Here is a 26,376-nt window from a genome sequence, read left to right as displayed (position 1 = left end):
TGAAATTCTTTTCTTACGCCCTGAGTTGCAGAAATGCTGGTGCAAATGTCATGTGTACATTTTTTTTGAAGGTCAATACTTAACACATTTGAATATGATAATTCTTAAAAAATTGTGTGTTTTGTGGGATGTTTCCCTTTTTTCGTTCACCCCGAAATCACTACATTTAGTTCTGAATGGCCTAAGTATTTCTGAACAAAAGCTCTCTATGGAAAAATAAACCAAGTCAGCCTTTCAAAGCCATGTATTGTTGGTCTCTGGAGTTGTAAGACATGAGTCTTAAAGTTTTTAACTTGTTCCTGGACGAAGACTTGTTTAAGTTTTAGTCTGGAAAATGAATTTTTTTTTAAAGTGTTTCTAAACTCTTGAAAATGGGGGGCTTCTAATGAAGTTGACATGCACCTTTACGCCCTTTCCTCATTAAGTGTATCAGTTAACACTGGACTGATAAGCAGCCTGAGTGTATTGACAAAACTAATGAGGGAATTGGTGCTGGAAGGCAGAGAGAATTTGGAGCAGTCTCTTGCAGAATTGTAGGTGGTGTAATATAAACACACTGTAGTCCTGTCTCTTGGCCAAATATGACAAACCTATAAAGGAGGAGGAGTACTTGTGGCACCTTAGAGACTAACATCACTTCATCGAAAGCTTATGCTCAAATAAACTGGTTAGTCTCTAAGGTGCCACTAGTACTCCTTTTCTTTTTGCAAATACAGACTAACACGGCTGCTACTCTGAAACCTATAAAGGAGGCTGGCTGTAGAGCATCATGATTTGAATTGTCCCGTACGTATATATCCCAAATGGCCAGGTGGCCTCCTTTGAAGCTGTTCAGAAAAAGTGGCATCTCTCTCTCTAATTGAATATGCTGTACCTGCAGCACTTCTTCGGACTAACAAGGTAAACATGTCAGTGTTGCCACTGGTCTCAGTTAGATGCACAATGTCCCCGTTAATAAGTGCATAATATAGTCTTCAAATAACCACTTAAAAAGTGCAGAAGTGTATAATGCTGCTGACTGAAAAGGCTATCCAGGAAAAGTGTTAAATATGCAGCAGCGATTACAGGTGGGCAATCTGTGTAAATGGGGTCCAGATAAATAAACGCTGGATAATTGTACCTCCCTGACCTTGTCTCCTTTTAGACCTATGCTTTCTTTGCTCAGACAAGCCTGTCATCTGGATGCCTTTTTTTTCCCTGGACCTACATCTAGGCTGCCAGTCTTCCTGGACTGCCCTTCTGACCCAGTCCACTGTGCCATTCTTAAGTTCTTCTCAAAACCTACAGCTTCCAAGTGACTTTCAAAGTAATATAATTTTATATAAAACTAAAACTGCCAAAATAATTTCCTAAAACAGCCATTAGCAATCCACGCATGTGCTTTAGCCACGTACTGACCATCTGACTGTGTTGTCTTTGCCTTTTTCATCTGCTCTTCTGCACTTTATAAGAGCCTCAGGGCAGAGCCTCGACCTTTGTCTGTGCTGTGAAGCCCTATGCACCTCTTTACAATGCTTATTACTAATAGTGTATCCCTGGTACGTGTCTGGTAGAATGATACAAGAGACATGTCTGATCCCCAGAGTGTGAAAAGAATAAGTTGGGGCTCTACTTTCGTAGCCACATGGTGCACAGATCTGGAGATATAAGAACTTGCTTGGAAAGGAGACTTCTGCTTTCTAAAGCTTCAGTCTCTTCAAAAGTTACGTAGGTTAAAGCAGAACTCTAGGTAGCTGTGAGTTTATATAATGGTGGAGATCCAAACATCAGCATTCAGAAGGTTCTGCTGTAAGTCTGTATATTCATGTGTGGTGTATGGCCAACAAATGGCAAAATTTCTCTTCCAGCACTGTAAAATAGGAAATCCTTTGAATTGGCCTTATCAAATTGGGACTAGTTTGAAATTTTCTGCCCCTTAGCTGCAAAGTGCAGCTGGGAGTTCAGCTAGGACTGCAGTGCAGAGTGAAGACACACACCTTCCAAGGAGCACTCCTTTCTGTCCATGGGCAAATCAAAGCTATGCTCTTCGTTGCATTACTGTCACCAGGTGAAATTCACTCTGGTGGTGGGTGTGGTGACAGGGACACTAAAGAGGCCCTTTACAAAGACAGAGCTGGAGAGATGTCACTGGCCCCTGCATGCTGTGCAGCAGGTCTTCACGTCGGCCCCATGTGTATTGGCACAGACAAGGCTGAGGGAATGGACATGGGACTATGTGGATCTGGTTGCTCTGACTCCCTGTGAGAAGCATCGGGGAGTGAAGTGCTCTTTCTGCAGCATTTAAGCTTTCATTTTAAAATGGAACATACTCTGATTCGAGCCCTTATGGCTCTGAGGAAACCTTCAGTATGGGACCCAGGCAGTCTTGACGTTCTTCCAACTGGCTGTGGCCCAAATCCTGTCTCCAGCACGCAGCCTGGCTGTGCACTGGGAAGATCTCAGGGGAGTGCTCCATTCTTCCCAGGCCCACTCTCCCCCAGAACTGCTCTGTAACTCGACCTCTGAAGAAGCCTAGCCTCCACTGCACTTGGGTTGCTACGTGGCTGGGGAGAGCCTGGTGGATCCATGTAGTAGGAGATCTGCTGTTTCACCCCAAATCCAGCAGGAAGAAAATGCAGAGCTGGCTTTGTGCGGTGCAAAGTGTGCATTTTCCATCCCTCCAGCTGTGCAGTAGAACCATACCAGCTCTGCTACAAGTGACCCTCCTGCCAAAAAGGGAGAGGGCAGGATTATTTTTCCCCATAACAAGGGTGTGAATTGCCTCTGTTCATCTCAATGGATTCTTAATTCCATAGCCTCTGTCTCTCTGCCCATTTTGTCTTCAGCATGGCTCTGTCCAGATGTTTCGTGAGGACTTAGTCATCACTCTGCTGCATGCTCCAGACCTTGCACATGTGTTGAGGTCTGTTGGCAGGCTGAGCACTAGCTTTCTGGCCGGGAGCCTACCGGGTGACTTGTCAAGTGTTGCTCAGTCCTATGAGGATAAAAGTAGGATATAGTGGGTGCTTACATATCCTGGTGACTTATGGAAAGGGCAAGAATTAGTGCATTGTGGAAGAGAAATTTTGCTTTCTCAATACAATGTGGCTTCTGACAGCTTTTCTACATGAGAAAGCTGTCCTAATATAATCAGAGGTGAATTTAAACTGATATTGGTTTAAACTAGTGCAGACCTTGGGTGGGCTGTCTCTCTCCTTTTTGGGGTGAGTGGCTTATTTCATTCCCAGGGGACTTCAGCTAAAGCACAAAAAGCCATTTGTAAACCAAAATAAGAGTGTTCATGCAAGGGTTGCATCATTTTAACAACTGATTTAAACTGGTGGAAACTTCTCACCTAGACAAAGCTAAATACTCCTTATATAGGGTAAAAAAGCACCTGGTCTAAGTACCCAGGCTCCCTTTCTACAAGAAGTAACAGTCCCAGTAAGCACAATGGTTTGTAAGAAAGTTTTATGCTCTCTGAATGTCTCCCATTAAATTTCTCACTGGGGTTGGCTAGAAGTCAACAGCTCATGTGGGCAGTTTGTATGTTTCGGTGCTTGGTGGCTTGAACTTCCATGAATGCATGATGAAAAAATTACACTTCAATAAGAAAGTCAGATATGTAGTATGTTCTGCTTTAGCCCTATGGACAGGGTGACACCATCAAGAGCTGTAGCTGTATCTCCTTTCGCAGTGTTATCCTGTCTACCAGCACATGCATGGAATAATCCAGGCACAGCCAGAAGCTGTGCAAATGCCAGTGTACTGCAGACTTGTATCTTCATCAGTTCATTTTTCCGTCTTGGACAAAAAACAGTTGATACCTGCCTCTTCAGATTCCCTCACTGTCTTGTCAGTTTATGCTAATTTTAAGATGCGTTTTCTGTAGAGATCCTTATGGTACCACTACTAAACAGTCTCTCCTCTTTCATTACCAAAATCGCTCCTATTAAGTTTAAATCCATGTTCCCTGTTGAAATGGGGTGTGTTGGGTTTTATTTTCAGCAGGGGTTTGCTGGGACGATTTATTGTGTGAATGTGACACGCAGTAAATGCAATGTCTGGTCCATAGCTAGAGGAGAAATGATATGTATTGGGATCCTGGAGATTAAGTAGTGGTCGCATTTGGTAGAGTTTAGTTACTCCTTATGTGGTCAGCCTCTGAGTGCAGTCCTGGAGAAGCAGTAGCATGTAAGGGAGTTCCCCGTAGGAGAAGCACCCCACTGTTGGCACCACTGATGCCTGCTCAGATCAGGCTACGAGCAGTCAGGCAGAGCTGCGTGGGGGAGGCTTGTGTAAAAACCCATCTGTCTGGGTCATGCGTGACTTCAGTCGGGTGGCTAGTCCCTCAGTTTCATGAGCATAGAAACTCAGTTGCAGTTTCAGCCCCTTTTAGATGGGGTTTTAGCCACACAACTCCTAGTTGTAGCTCTGAAAGTCTGTTAGATTTTCAGATGACCTCCAGCTTGGCAGCTGTTCATGCTGAATTCCTTAGGACAGAATACAGCTGTAAGTGTGGCCAAAATTTCCAAACCTGGGTGTTTTTTGAAGTTTGGCTCTTAACAGGCTGTATGCTCAGACATGCTGAGTGCTGATGTAATAGGTTCCTTAGATGCAAGGACTCTCCTTAAGAAATCTATCTAATCTTAATCTATTTTAGGGTTCTTGCTAGTACCTGTCACTGTAGTATCTAACCAGTTATGGCGTGTATACTTAATTTTGAACAAGACCTTGCTCTGCCATGGAGTCAGCACATCTTGCAGGTATCCGCTACTGCGGTAGCGCTCTTCGGGTGGTCACTGTTCACATTTATAGCAAAGGAGGAAAAGGGGAGGCTTTTAACCAGATTAAGAGGAAGGAGAAAGTACAGGGATTTAAGGATTAAGAAACCAAAGGCAGCATGCAGTTGCTGATTAAAAGCCTGTGGTGGAGAAGCCAATCTCTGGATTGGAAATCAAGCCCTTTTTACACCTATAATGTGGGTCAGAGCATTTCTAAAATTGTGACGTAAGTATTGTGTAAGGTTTGAGGAAGGATGGTTTCGATGATTTTTCTTCTCCTCCCCCCCCCACCCCCAAAAAAATCTTTCCTGCTGTTCCTACCCCAAGTATTTTGCACAAATGTCGTCATGCCGCCCCTGCAGAGAATCAAACCCTGTGTAGATTACAGGATTGGTAGAAAGACTGGGGGGGGGGGGGGAAGATCTGTTACTAAGGAGATATGAGTTGTTGTATTTTGTCACTAGTGGCCAGTCTGCCAAAGGGAAACAGATGGCACAAAGGAGACCAGGATTATACGGGCGGTTACTACATAGCAACTGCAGGGCAGCAAGAGTGGTGGGTCTGGTGACCTTTCAGGGGTCAAATAAATCCTGTTCTGTGGCAAGAATGACAATAGACTTTTTTTTTTTTTCTTGTCAGGCAAACCAGCTCTTTCCTCTTTCCTTGTGGGCAGTTCAAACCGTGATACAGCTGCCATGAAGGCACATGCACCATGACTAGCTCCATTTTCTGGTCCGAGCCAAAGTTTCATTTTCCATATTATCTGAAAGGGGGAGCTGGCATGCAGTTGACAGCTTGTATATTGTGAAAATAAAAGGAAACCTGTCTTCAGCTTGCTTCTCTCTCGTGTCCATGACGTACACAGTTTGGCTATTCCACGTTTTTCCTTGTTAATTCCTCCATTTCCAATGAATCAGCGTTCACTGATTTGCTGTTGGGGGTTTCATTAGAAAAAGGCGTGTGTTTTTCCTTGCAGCCTATGAAGGAAGTTAGGTGAGACCTCCGACACTTTCGAAACACAAGTTCTGAATACAGTGCCCTGCGTTGCCAGCCTCTGTTAATTTTTATGTCCAATGAATTAAGAATGCCCCAGGAAGGGACCATGTGTTGTTGGTGACCCTTTTATTCGGTAACTAGGCAGAGAGGAGCTCTGCAGTACCAGTTTGTTCTTTTGCTGCTGTCCAGGTCAGTCTGTGCAAGATGACGTGCTTCATTCCCTATGAGGAAGAAAACTTGGTCCAAGGGGTGACGGAACTGCAGCTCATGGTAGACCAGAGATCTTTGCTTTTCACAAAATAGGCTCCTTGACAGCCAGTATTGGAATACTGAAAAATGACTAGAGATTTGATTAGAGATGACTGGGCGACAATTGAAAATGCAATACCACAGACGCCAGTGACTTCATCTGCAAGTGTCAGTGACTTACCCTTGTCAGGAGGATGGAAGGAAGAACAGTAGAACAGTCACTTGTTTTCTCCTGCTTGCAGGATCTTGCAGGCTGCACCAAAGCTACTCCCTTAAACACAGCTTGGGAGCCAGAGCTGCTTGGATGTACAAACCTGAGGGTAGCCGCCTTCAAGGGTGGGGAGGACTGAGACAGAGCAGCTGCCTTAGTCTGCTGGTTTTTTGTCACCGCCTGAATGAATGATGTTCTGGTGCAAACAAAAGAGATATGGGGGTTTGATCTGCTTCCTCTGAAACATCAGGATTGGTCATGGCTGGAGATGGGACATTGGGTGGGGAGGGCCAGGGCACCGAGGTAGCACCAAGCAGTGTCTCTCTGTCTCTCTCTAGGGCTTGGCTGGCCTGCTCGTGCTCACATGGTCAGGGCTAACTGATGGCCATGTGTGGGGCCAGGAAGGAATTCTCCCCTGCTCAGGTCGGCACAGGGGGTGAGGGTCACTTGTCAGGATTATCTGAGGGTATCTCATGTAATCCCTTCTCTGCCATTGTGGAGCCTCAGATGTTGGTGCACCTCGGTCCCTCCTGTTCTCTGCCTGTGACACACAGCGGTTTAGTTTGCTGTGGGCTGTAATACTTAGATCTCCCGTCAAAGATCCAGCCTAGTGCAACACAGGTCAGATCATGTTCTGTACTTCATGTAACGTGTGTGCAAGAAAGTGCTCTAGCAATTGCTGCTTAAGCTCATGTCCAAATGACTGCATGCTATCTGAGCAGTGAGACAGAACTGCAGTCTCTGACTAGCCTCAAGACCCCTGAGCTATCCCTCGCTTTTTGCAGTGATGGTTAGTGCCCTCCTAATGCTTTCCATCCAGGGATCTCAAACCCTTTTCAAACATGCCTTGAATAAAAGCCTTACCAGCCCCCTGCCAGGTAGGTCAGGATCCTTATCTGCACTTGACAGAAGGTGAAACCAAGACAGAGGTCAAGCGACTTACCCTTGTCACAAGTCAGCACCAGCAGTGGGGACAAATCCTTGCTCTAACCATTAGACTGTGATGTCTCTCAGGCATTTGCATTCTGGACATAGAGCTCTTTCAAATGGAGTAGAGGCTTCCTGGCTAGGCCTGGCTTCAAATAGCATTCTACAACTGCACTTAGTTGCTGTTTGCTAGGCTGCTGCAGATCCCAGACAGCTCTATAGGATGCTCAGATACCTGCCTCTGCTGTGACCCACACATGCCAGGTAACAACTTGCTGCTTGTAATTGCACTCTTGAGCACAGATCCAGGCTGAGCAAGGCTAACCGCTCCCCTCAGAAGTACAATATCACAGCACTGGACAAGGTTCTGAATGCTGCTGTTCCCTCTTCTCCACCTAAGCTCTTTAAAGCAGCAATAAGTGACTTCCGCTTCTCCAAGGAGTTTTTTTACCAAAAAATAAGGATATCCCTGCACTGCACTGCACTGATCCCCACCACCACCACAGCCCCGCATCTCAGAGCCTGGGTCAGCTGGCTTGGGCTGCAGGGCTCCAAAAAATTCAGGCTTGGGCTGGAACCTGGGCTCTGAGACTCACCCCCACTCGTGGGGGTCTCTGAGCCCAGGCTCCAGCTCAAGCCCAAATGTCTACACTGCAATGTTAGAGCCTGAGTCAGCTAACCCTGGCCAGGCACAGCTGTGCTGGGTCTTTTATCACCATGTAGACATACCCGAAGAGGTCAGTTCCTGACCTCTTCGGCACCATGGGTCCTGCGTGGTCTGGCTGTTTAACTCTTACGTCTGCGCTTCTGCTACTTCAGCCATTGCATCCAGCACTCGTGCTGAGAGAGGGTGGGACGCACCAGGTTCACTGCATCTGAGTGGGTGAGAATCTGTTGGAAGTGTCTTTCTCTGCTTAAAACTTGTTTAAAACAGTTCCGGAGCATGACGCTTTTTTAACAAGAAAACTTGAAATTTAAATCTGTATCCGTAGGAGTAACTTCTCCTCCACCCCAAAATGGTCCACTGCCTAAATGTCGGCTCTCTTAAGGCTGGTCTGCACAGGGTTTTTGTACCTGTGTAACTGTCAGGTAGGGGTGGGATAGTGCATCTTGGCACAGCTCCTCATGTGGGTGTCAGTGTAAAGATGCTTTCTATCAGGAAAGCATATTCTGCCTTCCACTATGAGCATACTTACACCAGTGTAACCGTGTCTGCACTAGGTTGACTGTACTGTTATAGTTTAAGTGGCACAACTTACGTGTGTATACAAGGCCTTAGAATATGTAACTTACTCTTCATGCTGTGTGTGAAGATTTAATATTTTTATTAATGTAAATAACTGCATTAGTGATACAAACAATATACATCTACAGCCTTGGCTGCTGGGGGCCCAGAAATAGCTATAAATAACCTATATGGTGACAGGAAGATGTCTTTTGTTTTATGATCGGCCCCTTCCTTCCCCTTGCAGCATACCTCCCTTCCTTCCCCCACCAGAAATAACCCCTTAGCATCTGTAAAACTTCCTCGTATAGGAAGAGAACCTATATGCTTAGCATATATAGTGAATCTCTAGTCAATGTACAGAGTGGGAAATCTGTTCTGTGGGAATTTTCATTTTAAAAAAGGGGGGGAGGAGGACTAAAAATGGGCACTGCTTCTGCTATGTTGATCTTTGTCATTATTGCATGTAATGTGGTATTAATGTTCATGAATTATGAAGGACTGATCTACAGCAATCTGAATTCCCCACTCTTTATCCTCTGTACAGCTGTTATTGGCTAGAGATTCCATTACGAGTTTTTCCAGTGCCATCTGGCTCAAGGTATCTTTTATATTCTGCACTTCTGGAGCCTGTCTGTTCTGGAAATATAGAGCCAGTCCTAAGCAAGGTTTTGACTACTTGATTGTGCTCTTGTGGAAAGCACTTGATAGGGCTTGTTAGGTTTGTTTGCTCTTTATACGTATAATTTAAAAAGTACTGGTGACTGTATTAGATTAGACAAATAGGACATGCCTCCCTCTTATTTGCATAAGGGCTATTAAGATTTGCATGGACAGCTGACATCCATTCACTGCTGATATCCCTGCCGCTGCTGTGCAGGAAGGGATTTTCTTTTAATCACAGGTCATTTCTTATCCATATGTGTAAAATGGCTCCAAGAAGTCCATGCCCTGAGATTCACCCATGTGTATGTGTAAACATATATTTTCACTTGGTCTCCAACTCCGTTTTGCCTCTGACATTGGCAACAATTCTTGGTATGAAAGCTGGAGCCACACATGGTCATGCTCTTGCAAAGAGCTGTTTTGGTCACACATGTCACATTGGAATGGGGTGGGGGGAACTGGCATTTAAGTTAGTGCTGCAGAGAAAATGAAGAATGCTTGTCAGTTACAAGGAGCCTAGTGCAGGACTCCCTAACACTTGCCTACAGGGAGGTGACACAAATCTTCAAAGCTTGAAGTTCTAGAAAATTATATACAGTCTAAATAATCTCAGATCATTTCATATCTCTACCTTCCTCTCTGTCCTTTGTCCAAAATGTCCAGTAGCACACGCACAAGTCTCCTGGAGGCTAGAGAGCAGTGTTTGGTTATAATAGGGCTGTATCCTTAAAGTTCCGTGTGGCTGTCTGGGTGTTGAAAATTGATCCTTTGCTCTGTGCTGTCATTCTTTCAAGAGAAGTCACATTATTAATGCTCCTTTAATGCAATGTGTTTAATAGGAATATATATGTACGCTGCTCATGCCATTCCTCTAAGGCAAGTCTCCTTGATTAAAGCAAAAGCTGTTGTACTCCCAGCACGCAAGACTATTTCATTTAATGTAGAAATTCAATTGACAGTAATCTCTTCTGTTTTTAATCTCCTCTTGTGGTGTACTGCAGTAGGTGATGTCGCACTGTATTTCACATTCTGACTCTTGTGCTACCAGTTGAAGAATTTTAGATTTTTGCTTTTAAGATCTGAATGGTTTTTATTTATCTTGTTCCAGTGGTAACCAAATTTAAACAGGATTTGCATAGATCACTTATCTCCAGCAGAAAAGATGAAAGGCTCCATTAGGAGCTAGCTTTTTTTCTTTTTGAGAGCAGAAGCACAGTGTCTTTGACCTAAATATTCCAATTCCTGACACAGCAGTGTGTTATAGAGAACAATACCAAAGAGATGCTAACATCTGACGAGAACTTGGCTGCTGATAGAGTTAGCATAGGCTGCCTTCCTCCACAACCCATATGTATATGCAAAAAAGTGGTGGGAATGAATCTTCCACCAAGTTCTCTCCAATGCTTCTTGTTGTTAGTTCTAGGTTTTGCAGTTGCTCACCAATTAAAATCCCATCATGTCTTGTCTATCCTAGTGTCTGTCACCGCTGACCACCTACTGGATGGAACACTAGACCTGTGTGCCTGTGTTTCATAGACCAATTCTCTTTCAGATAAAGAAGACTAAATCAACTGGAAGGATTCTGTGGGTTTTTGGTAATAGTAAGCAGTCATAGGATAAGAAGGAAGGTCCTCTCATGGATCAGTAACTGGTTAAAAGACAGGAAACAAAAGGTAGGAATAAATGGTCAATTCTCAGAATAGAGAGAGGTAAATATCATGGCACTAGATCTGGGATCTGGTCTACATATTCATAAATGATCTAGAAAAAGGGGTAACCGGGGAAGTGGCAAAATTTGCAGATGATACAAAATTACTCAGGATAGTGAAGTCCAAAGCAGACTGCGAAGATAACTTGATAACTGCCCCGTTCTGTACATTCCTTCAGCAGCATCTGGCATTGGCTGCTGTTGGAAGACAGGATACTGGGCCAGATGGACCATTGGTCTGACCCCGTGTGGCCATTCTTATTCTTATGTTTCTAAGTACTATCTGAATTTGGACTGTCCACAAATTCATCAGAGCCTCTCTGTTTATTCTTATGCCTGAAACGAACAGAGAAACTTTTTGACAGTTGGTCCAGGAATGGGGGGTGTCGTCTTCAGGAGGTGGAACTTGCATTTCTACTTCCCAATGCCTGCAGTGGAATTGCAGCTTTCAAGTGATTTGTTGTCTTGCTTGGTGCCTCGCTACCCTATCAGACTTGGAAGTGGAAGGGACTCCCTCCCTTCCTTGCATCCTGGCAGGGACAGCCAGTCTGCTTGCATCCCATCTCTTCAGTGGGTTTCTGCTCTGATGATGTTGAGGGAAGCTATTTTTTCTCCTCTAGCAGAAATGTTGTGCATGATGTCTCTGGATCACACTGTCAGTGGTCTGTTTTGCCATGCTAAGTCTGAAGTGGAAAAAGGGAGGGAGACGTGGTGTGAAATACTACCCTACCTTGACTGTTGCTGTCCCACATCTGAGGTGCAGGTGTCGCTGTCAGAATTTCTAGTATACTTTTGCGCCTGAAACTTCCCCATGTAACTCTGGTGCTTGTCTCAGGTCTTGGGTGGCTTTCATGTGTTTAAAGCAAGGTGTTCTCTTATCCAGGGAGGCAATAGGAACGGGCTAAAAACATTAATAGATCCCAGAGCTATCACAATGAAAAGACCAGTGCTGACTGGCTGAATGATACCTCTTGGCCCCTGCTTTGGAAAGATCAGGAAGAGCAATTGCATGCAGAGATTTACACGCACGCTCGCTCTAGCTTTCTTATGGCCTATTTTAATTGTACTTGTGGTTCCAGGTCCTATACAAGCCTTTCTGATTGGTGCCTTTGTCATTCAAATGGATAACAAGGAAATGTATTTGCTTCAGTGTAGCTCTCTGCTGTGCTCTGTATTTTTACCCATGTACCACTCACTCCTGTGCTGATCTCACAGGCATGGTGACTGCTTATTTAATCTTCAAGCTCCTTGGACTATATCGGGTAACCTTTTTATAATGTGTATGAAAAGATATGAAACTAATTAGGGTTTATCTCTTCCAGAGCAGCTTGAGGGGCTTGTAGAATTAATTAGTTCTGCGTTGAGCTTTATGGACCATACACACACATGTATAGGTGCGTTCACATCACTGCCAGGGAAATGGTATCTAGAATCAACTCAGTTCAAAATCTGTTACTTAATATTCAGAAAATATTTCCATAAACTGCTAGTAATCTTCTCAGCTGTGGCATGGACGAGAATGAAGTCAGTGTGCAGTTTGATCCTCTGGCTGCCCACTTTCTGTGGTTAAAACATCCTCCTTGGCATCAAACAACTCCTGAGCAAAGTCCAAGCATGGAACTCAAAATTGTGATGTTTCAGAAATTCAAGCTAGAGTTAATTCATGTGCAACCTTGGGTCTTTCAAAAGATTCAGCCCAGGGTTTCAAGTCTGTCCTTGTTTCTTTGTACCAGTCTGTTGTTGCTGGCACTCGGGCATTGCTGTAAACACAGCATATGTGGGGTTTATGTTTAAGAGAACGTTTTTTAAAAACTTTGTCACGTAGCTGTGCAGTGGAGAGACATGCGTATGGTGGTTTTGAACTGAATCTGTCTGAATTTTGTTTGCTCCCAGTAAGTGATTTTTAAGCTCACAGTTCATAAGATCAGGCTCCATAACAGGGCATCCTATGCACAGTTTGTCATTGGCGCTATTGGGCTTCAGCTGGTACTTGTCGTGCATTCCTTGTGCAGCTCAAACTCCCTTGGACTTCGGGAGTCTGTGCAGTGAATATATTATCTCCACGTGACTTCTATGATTGAGGGCCGTTGCCAGTATTAATCTGGTCGGGTCCGTAGGCAGAGAAGGAGCTTCGTGATCAGGTGCCTAGGCAAGGGATTGCTTATCATGCTGATGCGCTCAGTGCTGTCCGAAGAGCGCCTGTACCAAAGAGCTTGCAATGTATGAGACAGCTGTTGCAAAGACAAAGATGTACTGGGAGACCGGAGGATGCTCTCCCACATGCTCATGAACAGCATTTGCATGGATTAGCTATTGGATTAATGCTTGGGTGCATAGCCCCTGATTTGATTAGACCAGCTGCCTTCTTCTCCACAAAGATCTTGCCCAGCTGAGAGGTTTTCAGTGTAATTTGAGTATATGCACAGGGCTCTACCCAAGGAAGAGTAGGTAGAGTGAGCACACCTTTACTTCAACAGCTTAGCAATGATCAGATCTATAGCAAAGGATGTCTTCAGTTCCTACTCTCATGAGCCCATTCAGTTCATTTCCTGATGCTACTCAATAGCTGGGAATGAAAGTTTACTCTAAAGCAATCCTGCCTCATGAGGTGTGGAGGCTTTGAGTAGTAGCAGAACAAAGTCAAATGATCCATGATGGTGATCAGACCCCTTGCAAAGGTTAATCCTGCAAGGTAACTGGCCTTGGCAGTATGCTAACCACTTTGCACCGTCTCCTCTGTGTTGGGCTAGTTACTGCTGTTGGCAGCTCACTCCTGTATCAGTTTGTTGCCATCTTTCATGGGCTCAAAGCACGTTTTGGCCTGGGGGAAGGCTGGAAAGCTTTCTGTGTTTTAGAAATGCAGATACCACTGTATGCTTGTGTCTCCGAGCGGCATTCGGTCTTGTGCTCCCTGTCAAAGGAGGACTTTTATTTCTTAAAGGGAGGGGCATTGTCAGCTTGAAGTCTAGGCATTTAAAATAGCTTGATGCCCTACATCCACACCTGAGTCCACCTGCTGACTGGGGATTTGCAACCACACTTCACTATTTTATATTTTCTTCATCCCGCTGCTTGTGTGAAAGATCCCTGCAAACAAAGGAAGAAACTGATTTATATAGGGGAAACCATGAAAATGAGCTGGCTACAAAGATGCCAAATGAAGGCAACTGAGCTGGGGAAAATGGAAATCTTCCACCCCCACCACCCGTAATCTCCTTCCATGAAAAGACAGCTGGTGCAAATTGTCTTCTCTGTAGAAGTCAATGGACTGGTCACACTAGCTGAGGATTTCGTCCACGGTTGCAAAGGCGCTGGAGTTGGTGTGGCAATTGACCATAGATGACTACCAATGCAAGGCTTTCTCTCTGGAGCTTGGTGCCTTTTGGGGTATCAAGGCTGACTGCTCTGTGGTTAGAGCAAAAGCCTACATTAGTGATTTCAGCAGGGTTGAACTAGTGTACGTGAAGGCACACCTGGTATCCTTACAAGTTGTGGCTAGGAGTCATTGCACTCATGGCATAGGAGAGCCTCCGCTCTAGAGAGAGAGAGAGAGTCTAGACACAAGTTAGAATGACAGTTTGTCTGAATTGCCAGCCTCTTGGCCATGTAGGTTGTTCTAAAGGCTTGTTGGTTTAGTCAGTGTATTAGTTCCCTGGAGAAAGTCAGTGGTGGGGGTTGTTTTGGGTGGAGGGTGGTGAAGGGCAGATCTGAAGTTGGCTAAATGTACTGTCACACTAGGCTCTTGTGTTCCCAGCCCCTCTTCAGAGAGGGAAGAGAAGATAAGTAAATGCACCAGGCTTGCAGCTGATGGAATTTGTAGGTGTATTTTTGCATTTCATTTATAAATTGATCTAGCATCTTCCATTAAAATGTCCAGCTAGAGCAGTCTGACCCCAAACTAATTCTGGTGATCTTTTTAATGCCATTCAAAGTGGGGCTTTCTGAGTGTGTACAGTCATGGGAGCAGATTTCATTTTTTTGATAACAGGAATCTTTTCTAAGGAAGATGATGCTAGCTGTTATGATGGAAGAGACCATTTTCTCTGGTTTTTTTAATCCTTTAAAATTATTATTTTTATGTATGTATGTATTAATTACAGTTTTATGGTAAAAAGCTAACTCCTGGTACAGATCCAGTTTGGTGATGTAGCCTGGCTATGGGAAACTCTGCCATGCATATTAGACTACAGCTGCATCTTCAAACTGAGGGTGGAATGCATAAAATGTAGTGGTCTATTAATACCACTGCTTCACACTGGCAAATTGAGAGATTAACTCATCTGCTTGTTTTGATAGAAGGGCGTTCTTGATAGTAGTTTAGCAGCTGGCATTTCACTTTGCAAAGGATGCAAGCAGCAGTTGAGGCATGTTTTCTACAAGTTTCTGACACATGCTTCAGCAATATAACCAAACAGGTATGCTAAAGTGAGTTTATTTTAGGGTTCAAACAAGTAGGTGGCAAGAAGCCTCACTAATGTACCATGGCTAATGAAAGTGTAGTAAATGTTAGCTACAGTAGTTTTGGGAAGGAGTTGGTGGAAATCATACATCTTATCCAACGAATGTGTGTGCCAGGGAACTCAGACATGTTACATGCAGACAAACAAGCTGGCATCTGAATTTCAGAATGCAGATGAGCACTGTTTTTTATTGCCACATGGAGATAAGAAAGAAGCTTCATAGGGACAGGAGAGTGGCTTATGTGACATGGAGAGAGTGCCGTTGTATAAGCCTGACGAATGCTAAATAATGTCTCTGTTCTCCCTTGCCCTTTTAATGACTGTGTCAGAAGATCAAAGTAAAAACTGGGTTTGTGTTTTGCATATTCTGTTCCGCATAGCCTGAAAGGTGCAAAGAGTGAAAGTTTCATCTTTCATTTTAAGCTGTCATTAATACTGCGGCCTCGTTAGAGCCATGGCTCTCCTTTTGTTTCCCCTGAGCCCCCTGTTTCTGCCATTTCTCTGGCCAAGGAAGACAGGGCATGACTCCTTTTGGAGCTTGTCAAGGCTGCTTCTAAACCACTAGGAGTTGTACATTGGTACAAGGGGCTGGCTTGAGAATGGAACAATCAGCCCCTAGGAGCCTCTACATAGCACTAACCACAAGCTACTGGCCAGGCACTCAGCGCTGAGTTTTGGCTGTAGCGTACAGTTTGAAAACACTTGAGAGCTTGTATTCCAGGGATGCACGCGAGACGCTTCAGTGTTGGTGGCTGTCAGCTCAACAGACGCCCCACTGTATGCATCTCCGAATGGCCTTTTGTACCACAGTTGGAAAACCAGCTTAAATAGATTCTAGGTAGTCTCCTTAGCTGGCTGCACTGCAGCAATACTTCCCACGCTTTGGGAACGCACTGAGAAATGGCAACAGGATCTTCCAAAACGCTCTCTAGTTAAAAGTAACTAGCATGTGGGAGATGCATCCTCCTTCATCTCCCGTAGGTGAGAGTCACTCCTGAACTTGTAGTGTTTGTCCATGCCATGTCTCTCCTGCCCTCTAGTGGAGAATTTGTATTAAATTGTAGTTCCAGGTTTAGAGCGGCCCCTCGTCTTTACAGTATGTTTAGTGATCTTACTGCTTTACGGTCATAGAAAAATACGTGTGAATGATTACAGCCTAGCTCAGGAAATAGTGCAATAGCTAGATATGCAGCATGTCAGGTGATGGTCCGAGCTCATGGTGGAGGAGAAATTCCATGGCAGAATAAGGGAGTGTTTTGAAGTGGAAGACTGTTAAGCATAACAGGAGCAGCCCATAAGGCGGCACCAAGAGGAGGCTGCAAAGGGGTAGTCAGAAGGGAAGCTTGGGAAGTGTGAAGCAGATAAGAGAAGCTGTGCTGGAGTTGCAAAGAGCCTCCAATAGGAGACAGAAAAGATTGAACTTGATGTGGAAAGTCAGTGAAAGAGTCACAGGGTAAGAGAGGAAAGTGTTTTGGGGAGCAGGATCCTGAAGAAGCTGGAAGGACGGAAGTAAGATGAGATGCTCCCATAAAGCTGATATGGGGGTGGGGCGTGCATACCTAGACAGATGCATGAGATGCCAACTGGCTGGAGGGGAGAGGGTAGCAGACCGATGGACAGGAATCTTGGTAGTGAAGACAGATAGGGAAGACAGATGTTGCCATAAATCCTAAAGGTTAAAGATGAGTTTTCAGATGTCCCGAGCTGGACAGCAGAGTGCAGGTAGCACTGTTTGATCTTAGAGACTGACCAGAATCGCATGTGTTCATAGTCCAGTTTATATGACCCTAAGTGGCTACGCTCTGAACTCCTGACACTAAAATGTGCTGCATTTATGTCTATAATGTTTAGATCTCATCAAGTCTTCAGCGGCGACAGATTGCAACTGATGGGGTCCTGTCTATCCGCCTCCATGTTTTCAGAGAGCTCATGAGGTTTAAATTCCATGTGGAGCCAAGATAATTGAAATGGTCTATATGCTTCAGGGCATCCCCTCTGTTTGTTTGTTTGTTTTTGCTGAGGGGACAGGGTGCTTGCTAGTTGCCATGGCTGGGGTTTTTTTGGATGTGCAGCTGGCCACTTGCTGTAATGATGTTGCTTGCTGCACGTTCCAGACCGAAAACAGCATTGTCTGCATAGCTTAGATTACTGAGTGAGGTTGTGCAGACCTGAAGTGCTTCTCTCCACTACTTCACCTTATCCTGGGCTTGAAGAATGCATTTGACTAGAGAACAAACCCTTTCGAGCTCTTGGCTCACCCATAATGGCTGCTATTCACTTTGTTGACTGCTGTTATTATTAGCAGTAAGTCCCCTTCCTGGGGAACCCATATGGAGTGTTGGCCACGTGTCTTGTGACCTGGCAGAATCCAACTGGTTCTAAGGATAGTTTGGTGCAGATCTGCAGTGGGCAAACTTTTCAAAGTGCTTGAGTGACCTGCGTGCTTTTGAGAATTTTTTTACCCTGCCTGACAGCAGAGTAACTCGGACACAGGAAAACGCAATCTGATTGCAAAGTTGACAACGGGTTCCCCGTTCCTCATGTGCCAATCTATCCGTTTTTAGGAGGTGGGATATCTAGCTCTTTCAAGTCACTTGACTTGCACCAGTTAGCTACACTCCACGTTGGTGTTTCCCTTAAAAGGAAATTTGTTCGTAAGGAGATAATTGCACATACACTTAGGACTTCATAGCTAAACCAGGAAAGGCATCTAGTCCTGAGACTGTCAGTCACTTGATTATTCTAGATTTGACCTCACTGGTAGATGGCTGATGAGGGGCTGTTACAAACGCTTGTTGTTTAAAGGTCCCAATGATGGTGAGGGCCGTGTTGTGCTAAGTGCTGTGCAGGCACCTAGGAAAACAAAGCCCCTGTCGCCTAGAGCTTTCAGTGTGGCCAGCACTGAATGGCACCGCATCCTGGCCAGCTGCATGCGGTGCTCTTGACAAGTTGCTGGGAAGCTCAGGCTAAAAGCCTCCTGTCTTCAGCTACCTGGGATGCCGGTTGCAAGTACAGCTGTGGCCAGCCTGGTGTGCAACAGCCTGGCTTGTGCCATCCCTGTGGATGCCCACATAATGGCAACCAGCTTCAGGCTCCTGCCGTCACGCGGCCTATCCAAGCCGCGGCTTGCAGCATCCAGCCACTTTGAGCCAGTCCCTGCCTGCAGCTGGCTGAACATTGTACCGCTTCATTGCAGGAGGGAGGGCTTGGAAAGCTGCTCAGCCAATGCTCTCCCTGCGTGGTTGTACCTGTTTGACAGTGTTAATATTTGCATCACGTTCTCTCCTGATGATGGAGTGGGTTGGGGTTTTCAGTTAGGAGAGGCGTGCCGTCTTGCCTGTCTCACGCTGCTGGAGTGACACTGCTAATTCTGAGGCCTGCGGTGTGGAAGGTAGCCCTGCTGGCTTCCCCTCAGCATGTGTAGCCTGCAGCTTTAGCTCCAATTTGTTGCCATAGGTGTCTGTTTTGATATTTGTCTCCTCGTTTACTAGGCATTAACGGGGGTCTGAGCCTGAGAGGCGCTGAGCACCTATGCTCCTGGAACTCTGCTAGCGAGCACCTCCCAGGATCAGATTCTCAGATAGCAGAGATGCAAATATTTCTGCTGGCCGTTCCGCATCTGTATCTTGCATTTTGTATAAAGAAAGGGCTTGAGCTTTGCACATAATAACGAACAGGACCCAAGTAATGCTGCACTGATGGCGTTCTTGAGCTGTGCCTCTCATTCTGTGAAGTTACAGGAAACCAAATCTGGTTATACAATCCCCTGGTGGTGAAATGTGACATTTCCATTCCACCCTTCTTGAGCCTGTGACTTAAGAATTGCAGGTCTGAATCTTTCTGCAAATTCCGCAAGTGTTTCAAAACTCCTTGCTCTCCTGCCCCTGAGCAGCAGGTCTGCACCTACCCTCTGGTGGGGCTGGACGGGAGGGTCAGCAGACATAATGGCTGGTTATTCTGCTGATCCGGACCCAATCCACAATCTTATTTCTTACTCTTCTGCTACCTCATGATAGGTCCTAGCCAAACCATTCCATATTTGTCTCCACCTGTACGCCTTGCAGGTGGCAGCTGAATGGGCTGGTAGGGATGGGTGCAAGAGCATTTTCAAAGCCATAGCAGATGAAAGATGTAGAAGGAAAGCTAGGATAGTTCCGTAGCTGGCAAAGCCTCGGTCTCTGTATCGGGTTCACTGGCATGCAGCATACAGAGTCTTTGGGATTCAGATAAACTCCCCACGTGCGGCAGGTGCGGTCACTAGGAATTGTGGTGATAGAACATTTTTGGAGCCATTCTAACAAAGGTATCTAGGTGTAATGCAATGCTGCAGGGGAAAGCCTAGCATGGGCGCTTTATAGAAATATAATGGGCACTTTCTGACTGCTCACTCTAGCTGTGCAAAAGTTGGTCCCTTTCTGCTGATAGCCTTCTTCCCACCCCATAAGCTCCTCTGTGGATGCTCCTTTACAAGTGCTAGATACCTCTTCCTCCTCCACAGAAATGCAACCACTCTGGGGTGGAATGGAACAGCTGTTATGACAGTAGACTGGAACACTACACACCAGTCTAACAGGGAGGAAGAATCCAGGATCTAATTTAAAAATCTATGGGAGAATGACATAAATGTCTGCACTGGGGTTTGGTCAGTATATCTTGCTAATGCTCAGCCCCTGGAGAACAAAGCTGTGGGACCTTCAGTGCCTGGAGGACTGTGGGTTTTACCTCTTGCCTGAAAGATAGCAAAAACACTCCATAGCACTGCACTGGGGCAGTGCTGGCTTAAAAGAAAAAGGAGCCACTTATTCAATTGCCAACACCACTACCTACAGCACCTGTATGCTCTTTGGAGGTCTCCCTCCCAAATAACGGAAGGTGTGACCCTGCTTGGAATTGGACATGGAAAAATTGTTCTCCTTAACCTCTGAGGACAGGACAAGAAGCAACAGCAAACGTTGCAGCAAATGTGGTTTAGGTTGGTTGGACATGAGGGAAAAACTCTCAGGGTAGTTAAGCCCTGGAAAAAATTGCCTAGGGAGGTTGTGGAATCTCTGTCATTGTCTGACCTGTTCTTAAAAATCTCCAAACACCTGTCAGGGATGGTCTAGTTATTACATAGTCCTGTCCTGAGTGCAGGGGTCCAGACTAGGTGACCTATTGAAGTCCCTTCCAGTCCTGTGCTTCTATGAGTCAGTACAATCACAGCCTAAAACCCCCAAGTGACCTGGGCATAAACTTGAAAGAGTAGCGTTGCCCGTATCTCCTGTTACCAGGTGCTGAGCTTTGGTTTCCTTGAAGGCCTTTCTGTGCCAATTTAGAATGTTGCTTGTACTTTAAAATGCTTCCCAGCCACCACAGAACTACATCGGCCAAACTTGATTTTATTATTTTCACTGATAAAGCAAATTCTACACCCCTCCCCCAGTCCTGCCTGCGAATGTCCATTTAAATCTGCTATGAAGTGGAATTAATCACCTTGAGATTATAGAAAGTCCTAATAAAATTCCACAGCATGTTAGAAATTATGCCGATTAATTTTGCATCAGAAGCCGCGGACTGTGTCAAATTTCCACTTTCTAGTTAGTCTGCACTTACCCAGCCCCATTTTGGGTTCACTTTTTTGCTCTTTTTTGATTCTGAGCTTCTCACTGTCAGACACTGGGATTTCCCCCCCAGGAGCAATGTAAGTGCTTGACGGTTGGTGCTCTTTGGTTGGCAGAGATCATTGGAAGGCCATGCAGCAGCATGTTAAAGTCTGCAGTTGAAAAATGATTCTCATGTGTTTATTTAAAGGCTTTCAGAAAGTAAGTGCATATGCAGCAGCAGAAAGAGAGATGTGCAGGGGTAATAAAAAAGAAACCCCCCACCTACAGACACCGCCCAAGCTAGTAAAGTGCAATGGTCTGAAGTTTTATGAATGGGTTAGTATTTTAACTGGTCCTGTTTTTTCTCCTCTGTGCATGCAGGAGGCGGATAGTGGGGAGGAAGAGTGCCGGTCCCAGCCCAGAAGGTAAGAGTGTCACTTAGCGCTTGCAGCAGTAGTGAAGGATGGTTTCCATGGTGACTGCAGCGCAGATCTCTTCCCCTGCTTCCACAGCCCCTTCCCACTTTCTAGCTCTCGCTAGTCCAACACAGCTGGATCATCTTGACCTTTCTTGGAAGCTAATGTCCTCTAACCCCAGCCTAGACAGTGTCTCCAGCAAAGGGGCCACTGCAGCAGAGGAAATTGGCTCTGTGGTGGGTCAGAAGGGTACAGCAAGGCTTCCTGGGAGGGAAGAATCCATGCCTCTGGGGAGGGGTGCTTTGGCCACTACTACATGGGGAACAGGTGGGAAGAGCCTGTGCAGCTGTGGGCGAAGCGTCCGTTGCCAAGTCCTGTGATGCTGAGCACTTCCAGCTCCCAGGCGTGGCAGTTGCTCAGGTTCCCAGGATTGGCCCATCACCCATGACACGGGGATACTGAGAGCTTCAGGGCGCAGTGGCCTTGCTCCATTGGCCGTGGCCCTCTAGTAAAAACCCGAGCCACAGCCACTCCGTCCCTCTTACTAATGTTGGGTGAGATCAGGTTAATCTGTGTATGGGACAGCATCACAGAATCTGACTTCATCCTCCCGTTAGCACCCTTCAGTTCTCGTACTCCTTCACCTCTAGATATTCCTGCAACATCTCCTGGCAGCTAATCAACTGTCCCCAAAGCTGAAGCGACTGGGTTACTTCATGCCTGTAAGCCCAGCCATCACTTACACTGCTGATTTATTTAGGAAGTTCTCACAAGTTTACAACTCCTTGCCATGTAGACATGGAGTATAACAGGGAGTGTTTGTTTAGAAAAACAGACAGTACTGTAATCAGATCTCTCCATTTAATCCCTGTAATATGGGATCACTGACTACCCATGAGATGCTGTTTTCCATGATTTTATTAAATTTGAGTGAAATCAGATTACACGTTTAACGAACCGGGCATGTCTTTCAAATGTTAATATTCAAAAAGTTGGACAGGTGTGCTAGCTTTTTTGCAGGTGAGTGTACTTTGAGCATTGAATACATGGTAATGCGGTATCAAAGTATCTTTTTGTCCTCTGCCTATTTCACTGGGTATGTAGGTGGCGAGTGTTCCTCTTGCACACATGTCCTCATACCTACCAAGGCATCGTCCTCTGTTTCTGTCCGAGAATAGTGAGAGCCAAAGGAGCTGTAATCCCAAAATAATCCATAGAAGAAGAATGGGAAGTCTGTATTAATTCCTGTAAATACCAAGTCCAGTCATGTCAAACAGAAAACTGTATCTGCCATCAAACTCTTACCTAAACAAAACCAGCTCACCAGAGCTAAGCACATTACACGGGTTATGAGCTGGTGACCTCTCGGACTTGTCAGCCACACAGACTTAACAATGGTAACTTTTCCACAACTTCAAAACTTTCAGCTGTTTTTACTCTGAAAATTGGATCATTTCAATGAGAGCTACTTTAACTAGGTGACTTGTCCAATGGCAACAGAACTGTCTCACTGAAATGTTCTCTCTGTCGGATCTCTCCTTTGTGTTAGCTTTTTATGTAGAGAATTGCAAAGGAAGGAAGTACAATGATTCTTTCTGGCTGTTGTGATCCTATCTTGTTTGTTATGAGGTCCACAATTCCATGGTATTGAGGTCTTTGCTCTGCATGGCCTTGGAGGCGGACCACATGGGTCAGTCGGGCAAGGGAGATATGGTTCCACCTCTGAGAGACCACCAGCTTTTGGCTGCCTCTTCAGCTGCAGGCAGGCAGAGGTTGGTGGCTTTTTCCCCTGTAGACCACCAGCTCCTGGAGTCGGGCACCTACATGAGACTCTCGAGTCTCATTAAGAAGTCTATAGCTTTGGTGATTGTCGAGAAAAGCCTGAAAACATGAAGCCTGAAGGCTCAAAAGCCTAACATAAATAACAAACCCAATTTATTTATTAAAATCTCATGGCTCTTTGGAGCCTCACTTATGCACTTGGGCTTGGCGGCAGTGTGGGATTTTTTGTGTCAGCTCAGTTGCTGTGGCCTAGTTAGGGGCTTCTTTTTAAGATGGGTTCAATGATCACATTTTATGCATATTTAAAATACTTCTCTAGGATAGGAAATGGCACCCCGCTGTTGACATGGTGACCTCTGCTCCGAGACTTCCTGTTGCTGGTGGTAGGGAAGCTAACGTTAGCCAAGACCCTTTCTAAGGGGAAATAAGCTGCTTGGACAGACGTAATAAAGATCTGAAGCCATTTAGAAAGCTGAAATGCTGTTTCTGGGTGGCAGTAAGTAGCCTGTCGTGTCTGCAGAATGGTATTAGATGGAAGCTTTCAGTTAAAAATGGGCTGAGTTAAATCCAGCCTTAATTAGGAGCTGTACTTAGGTGCCTTTTAAAGAGTTAATTTTATTAATGGAATTTCTGAGTGCTTGTCTGAGCAGGGCCCAGTTGGTGCAGCTTTCCTGGGATGAGGCAGAGCTGATGCAATCATTCTAACTTACCTGCCCAGGCCCTGGCTTTTATCTCTGACTCCTCGCCTGCAGTGGGTTTGATTTAAATAGCTCTTTCAGGAAGAACATTCCATGCCTTGCCTGACCTCATGCAAAGTCATGATAGCACCAGCCTCAGTAGCGTCCTCTGCCCCAAGCATGCCTCAACATCGCCCACTGACACCAGCATGAAAATGTGGGGAAATTCTACTTGAAAGCATTTTCATTACAGCAGGAAGTCCGTTTCAGGAATAAGATATTAAGTTAATCCTTTCCTACTTTAATAAATGCTATTAGGTAATTAACAGGGATTTTTTTTAAACACTTAATTTTTCACCTATACAAGGTGTAGTTTAAATATTGGGAGTAAGCACATACGGAGATGCATTTAACATCTTCATTTTCTGTGCACTGTTCAGTCTCTAAGCTTATCAGGCATGTGTGCCTTCGTCTTCCCCTCTGAGCAGGCTGGGATGCTGCCCAGGGGTACCCAGGTTGTGAGGCATCTTGCTACCACCTGCCCTTAACAGGAGAAAACCCTGTCTAGCTGCTGTGGTCAGCTCCCTAGCTCTACTGGCCACACCCAACACAAGCCCTGCCTTCTAGGCCTTGCAGGCCCCATTGTCACTCTGCAAGTTGGCAATAGGCACATCTCAACCCTCGAACCATCTGAGTGACTCCCTGGAGCACCCAGCCCCTGCTCCACTGGACTCTCGCAGTGCTCGCAGATTCGCTGCTCCCAAAGAAACAGGGCTCTGCAACTTACCAGTCCCACCTCAGATCACCACTGCATTTAACACGCAGCACTTAAACATGTTTATAGTGAAATACGTTTATTTAACAAAGCCCAGAGATTCTGGTCATAGCAGGTAGAAGTATCGGAAACAAACGGTTCCATGCCAAATAATAAAATCAGAACACGCACCCTAGAGCCTAGATTTAATGAACAACATATTCTTGTGTCCTGTAGAGTATTGCTTACCCTGCGTTCTTCTAGTCCTTTACACCCAGACTGGCTGTGGCCGTCCTTTCACGAGACAAGCACGCTGTTAGTTTGCCTCCTCGGTGAAGGATTCAGTGTGTCTCTTTGCACTCCAAGATATACCAGATCAAACCTTTGTTCTTATTCATATACAGAACATCCCCTTGCCTTTGTTTCTTCTTGTAAATTTCACAGTTCCTCCGTTCACACCTGACTCAGTATGCAAATAGTCATACAGCTCAAGGCCAATGGCCAGACAGGGAGATGCATGATCCTTTCAGCCTCCAAAGTGTCACCTCTTGGTGACCTGCCTCAACTCCAAGTCCTTAAGACAGTGGTCCCCAAACTTTTCAGGGTTGTGCTCCCCTTACCTCTGTCTATGTCCCACCCCCCTAGGGCCTAGGAGTGGGGCCACGACTTGGGGCGGGAGGGCAGACGTGGACAGGAGTAAGGGGGCTGAGGCTGGGGCCCCAGCTAGGGGCTGACTCCGGCTGCTGGGGTCCCAGGGCCAGGAGTGGAGCTGGGTGGCACTCCCTCCCTGTCCCCTGTGGTGGCTGGCCCTGGCCCCAGCTGCATCCCCTTGAATGTTCCTCTGCCCTCCCCTCCCAGAGGGGCGCACCCCACAGTTTGGGGTCCTCTCCCTTAAGAGCTCAATTTTCAATATAGATACGTAACTCCTAAATACTATCTATATATATATTTTGCAGTGACGACCAGGAGATTAGCGCAAACTCCTGTGTGGCTGCAAAGCAAATACAGTAACTTCTCACTCAACATTGTAGTTATGTTCCTGAAAAATGCAACTTTAAGTGAAACGATTTAAACTAATCCAATTTTCCCATAAGATTTCATGTAAATGCTTCAGCTTTCAATTCGGAGACCTCACCAAGAAACAGTCATTAGTGTAAAGAGCCAATAAAGTGTCTTAAAAAACAAGCTCTAGAAGTATTGCTGGATGGTCCGCTTTCTTCTGGCCATTCTATGGAAGACAGGTTGATCAGAGATGCTACAAGAGCTACTTCCTTTGGCAGAGAAGCTGTGCAGCCAAAGGAAAGAATTGGGTGTCTAGAGAAACAGCGGAGTGTGACTAGAGTATTGGGGTGCGCTAAAGCAAAGCCCAGCAAGACTCGTCCCTGACACTTGAATGGAGAGCTGCTGCCACCTGATAAAAGGCAGTGACAAAAGCAACTCCTCAAAAATGAGTAATTTAATGACTCTGCTGCTGAGACCTGCCAGGGGCTCCCAGATGGGTAAGATTAGGAAGCACTCTAGTTTTTAATGTTAGGAGATTATATGTAAACTGGCACTGTTTTTCATAAGCACTGTTACATTACATGCCTGGAAGAAATCCAACTCACTATGAGCTGTGGTGATAGAATTATAAAATATTTAACATCCAAAAGTCTTAAGTTAAAAGAACATTAAATGTGCAAAGTGAAGCACTTAGGAGTTTAAAAAATGCTTGAATCAATGATGTCCATACAACCTTAATTTGACCCCCCTCATGTGTGTGCATTATGATACATGATCTTTAATTATATGATCACATTCCTTTTTTAAAAGGACCCCTGCCTCTTTCAGTGCACGAAATGGATGGTGCACAGACAACCTTAATTAAGGCGTTTCCTAACTGTTTAGTTTTGCCTTTGCAACCTTAACGTTCTTCTATTGTAATTTTGTGGATGTAATATATCGTCTCTAAGCAACACAA

The 26,376-nt window shown here is 45.4% G+C and overlaps 1 protein-coding gene across 1 annotated transcript in view; it reads left to right on the top strand.

Moving 5' to 3' along the window:
- SSH2 (slingshot protein phosphatase 2) overlaps window positions 1-26,376 on the top strand; it is a 134,620-nt gene that overhangs the window by 29,465 nt on the left and 78,779 nt on the right. The window contains exon 2 of the mRNA XM_084650844.1: window positions 21,169-21,212. Within this exon, the coding sequence (XP_084506970.1) occupies window positions 21,169-21,212 (44 nt within the window). The remainder of the gene's footprint in view (window positions 1-21,168; window positions 21,213-26,376) is intronic.

The sequence above is a fragment of the Lepidochelys olivacea genome (genome assembly GCF_965140295.1).
Source record: "Lepidochelys olivacea isolate rLepOli2 genome assembly, chromosome: 17".
NCBI lineage: Eukaryota > Metazoa > Chordata > Testudines > Cheloniidae > Lepidochelys > Lepidochelys olivacea.
The sequence above is the reverse complement of the archived record's forward strand: the minus strand, read 5'-3'. Positions and strand labels throughout refer to the sequence as shown.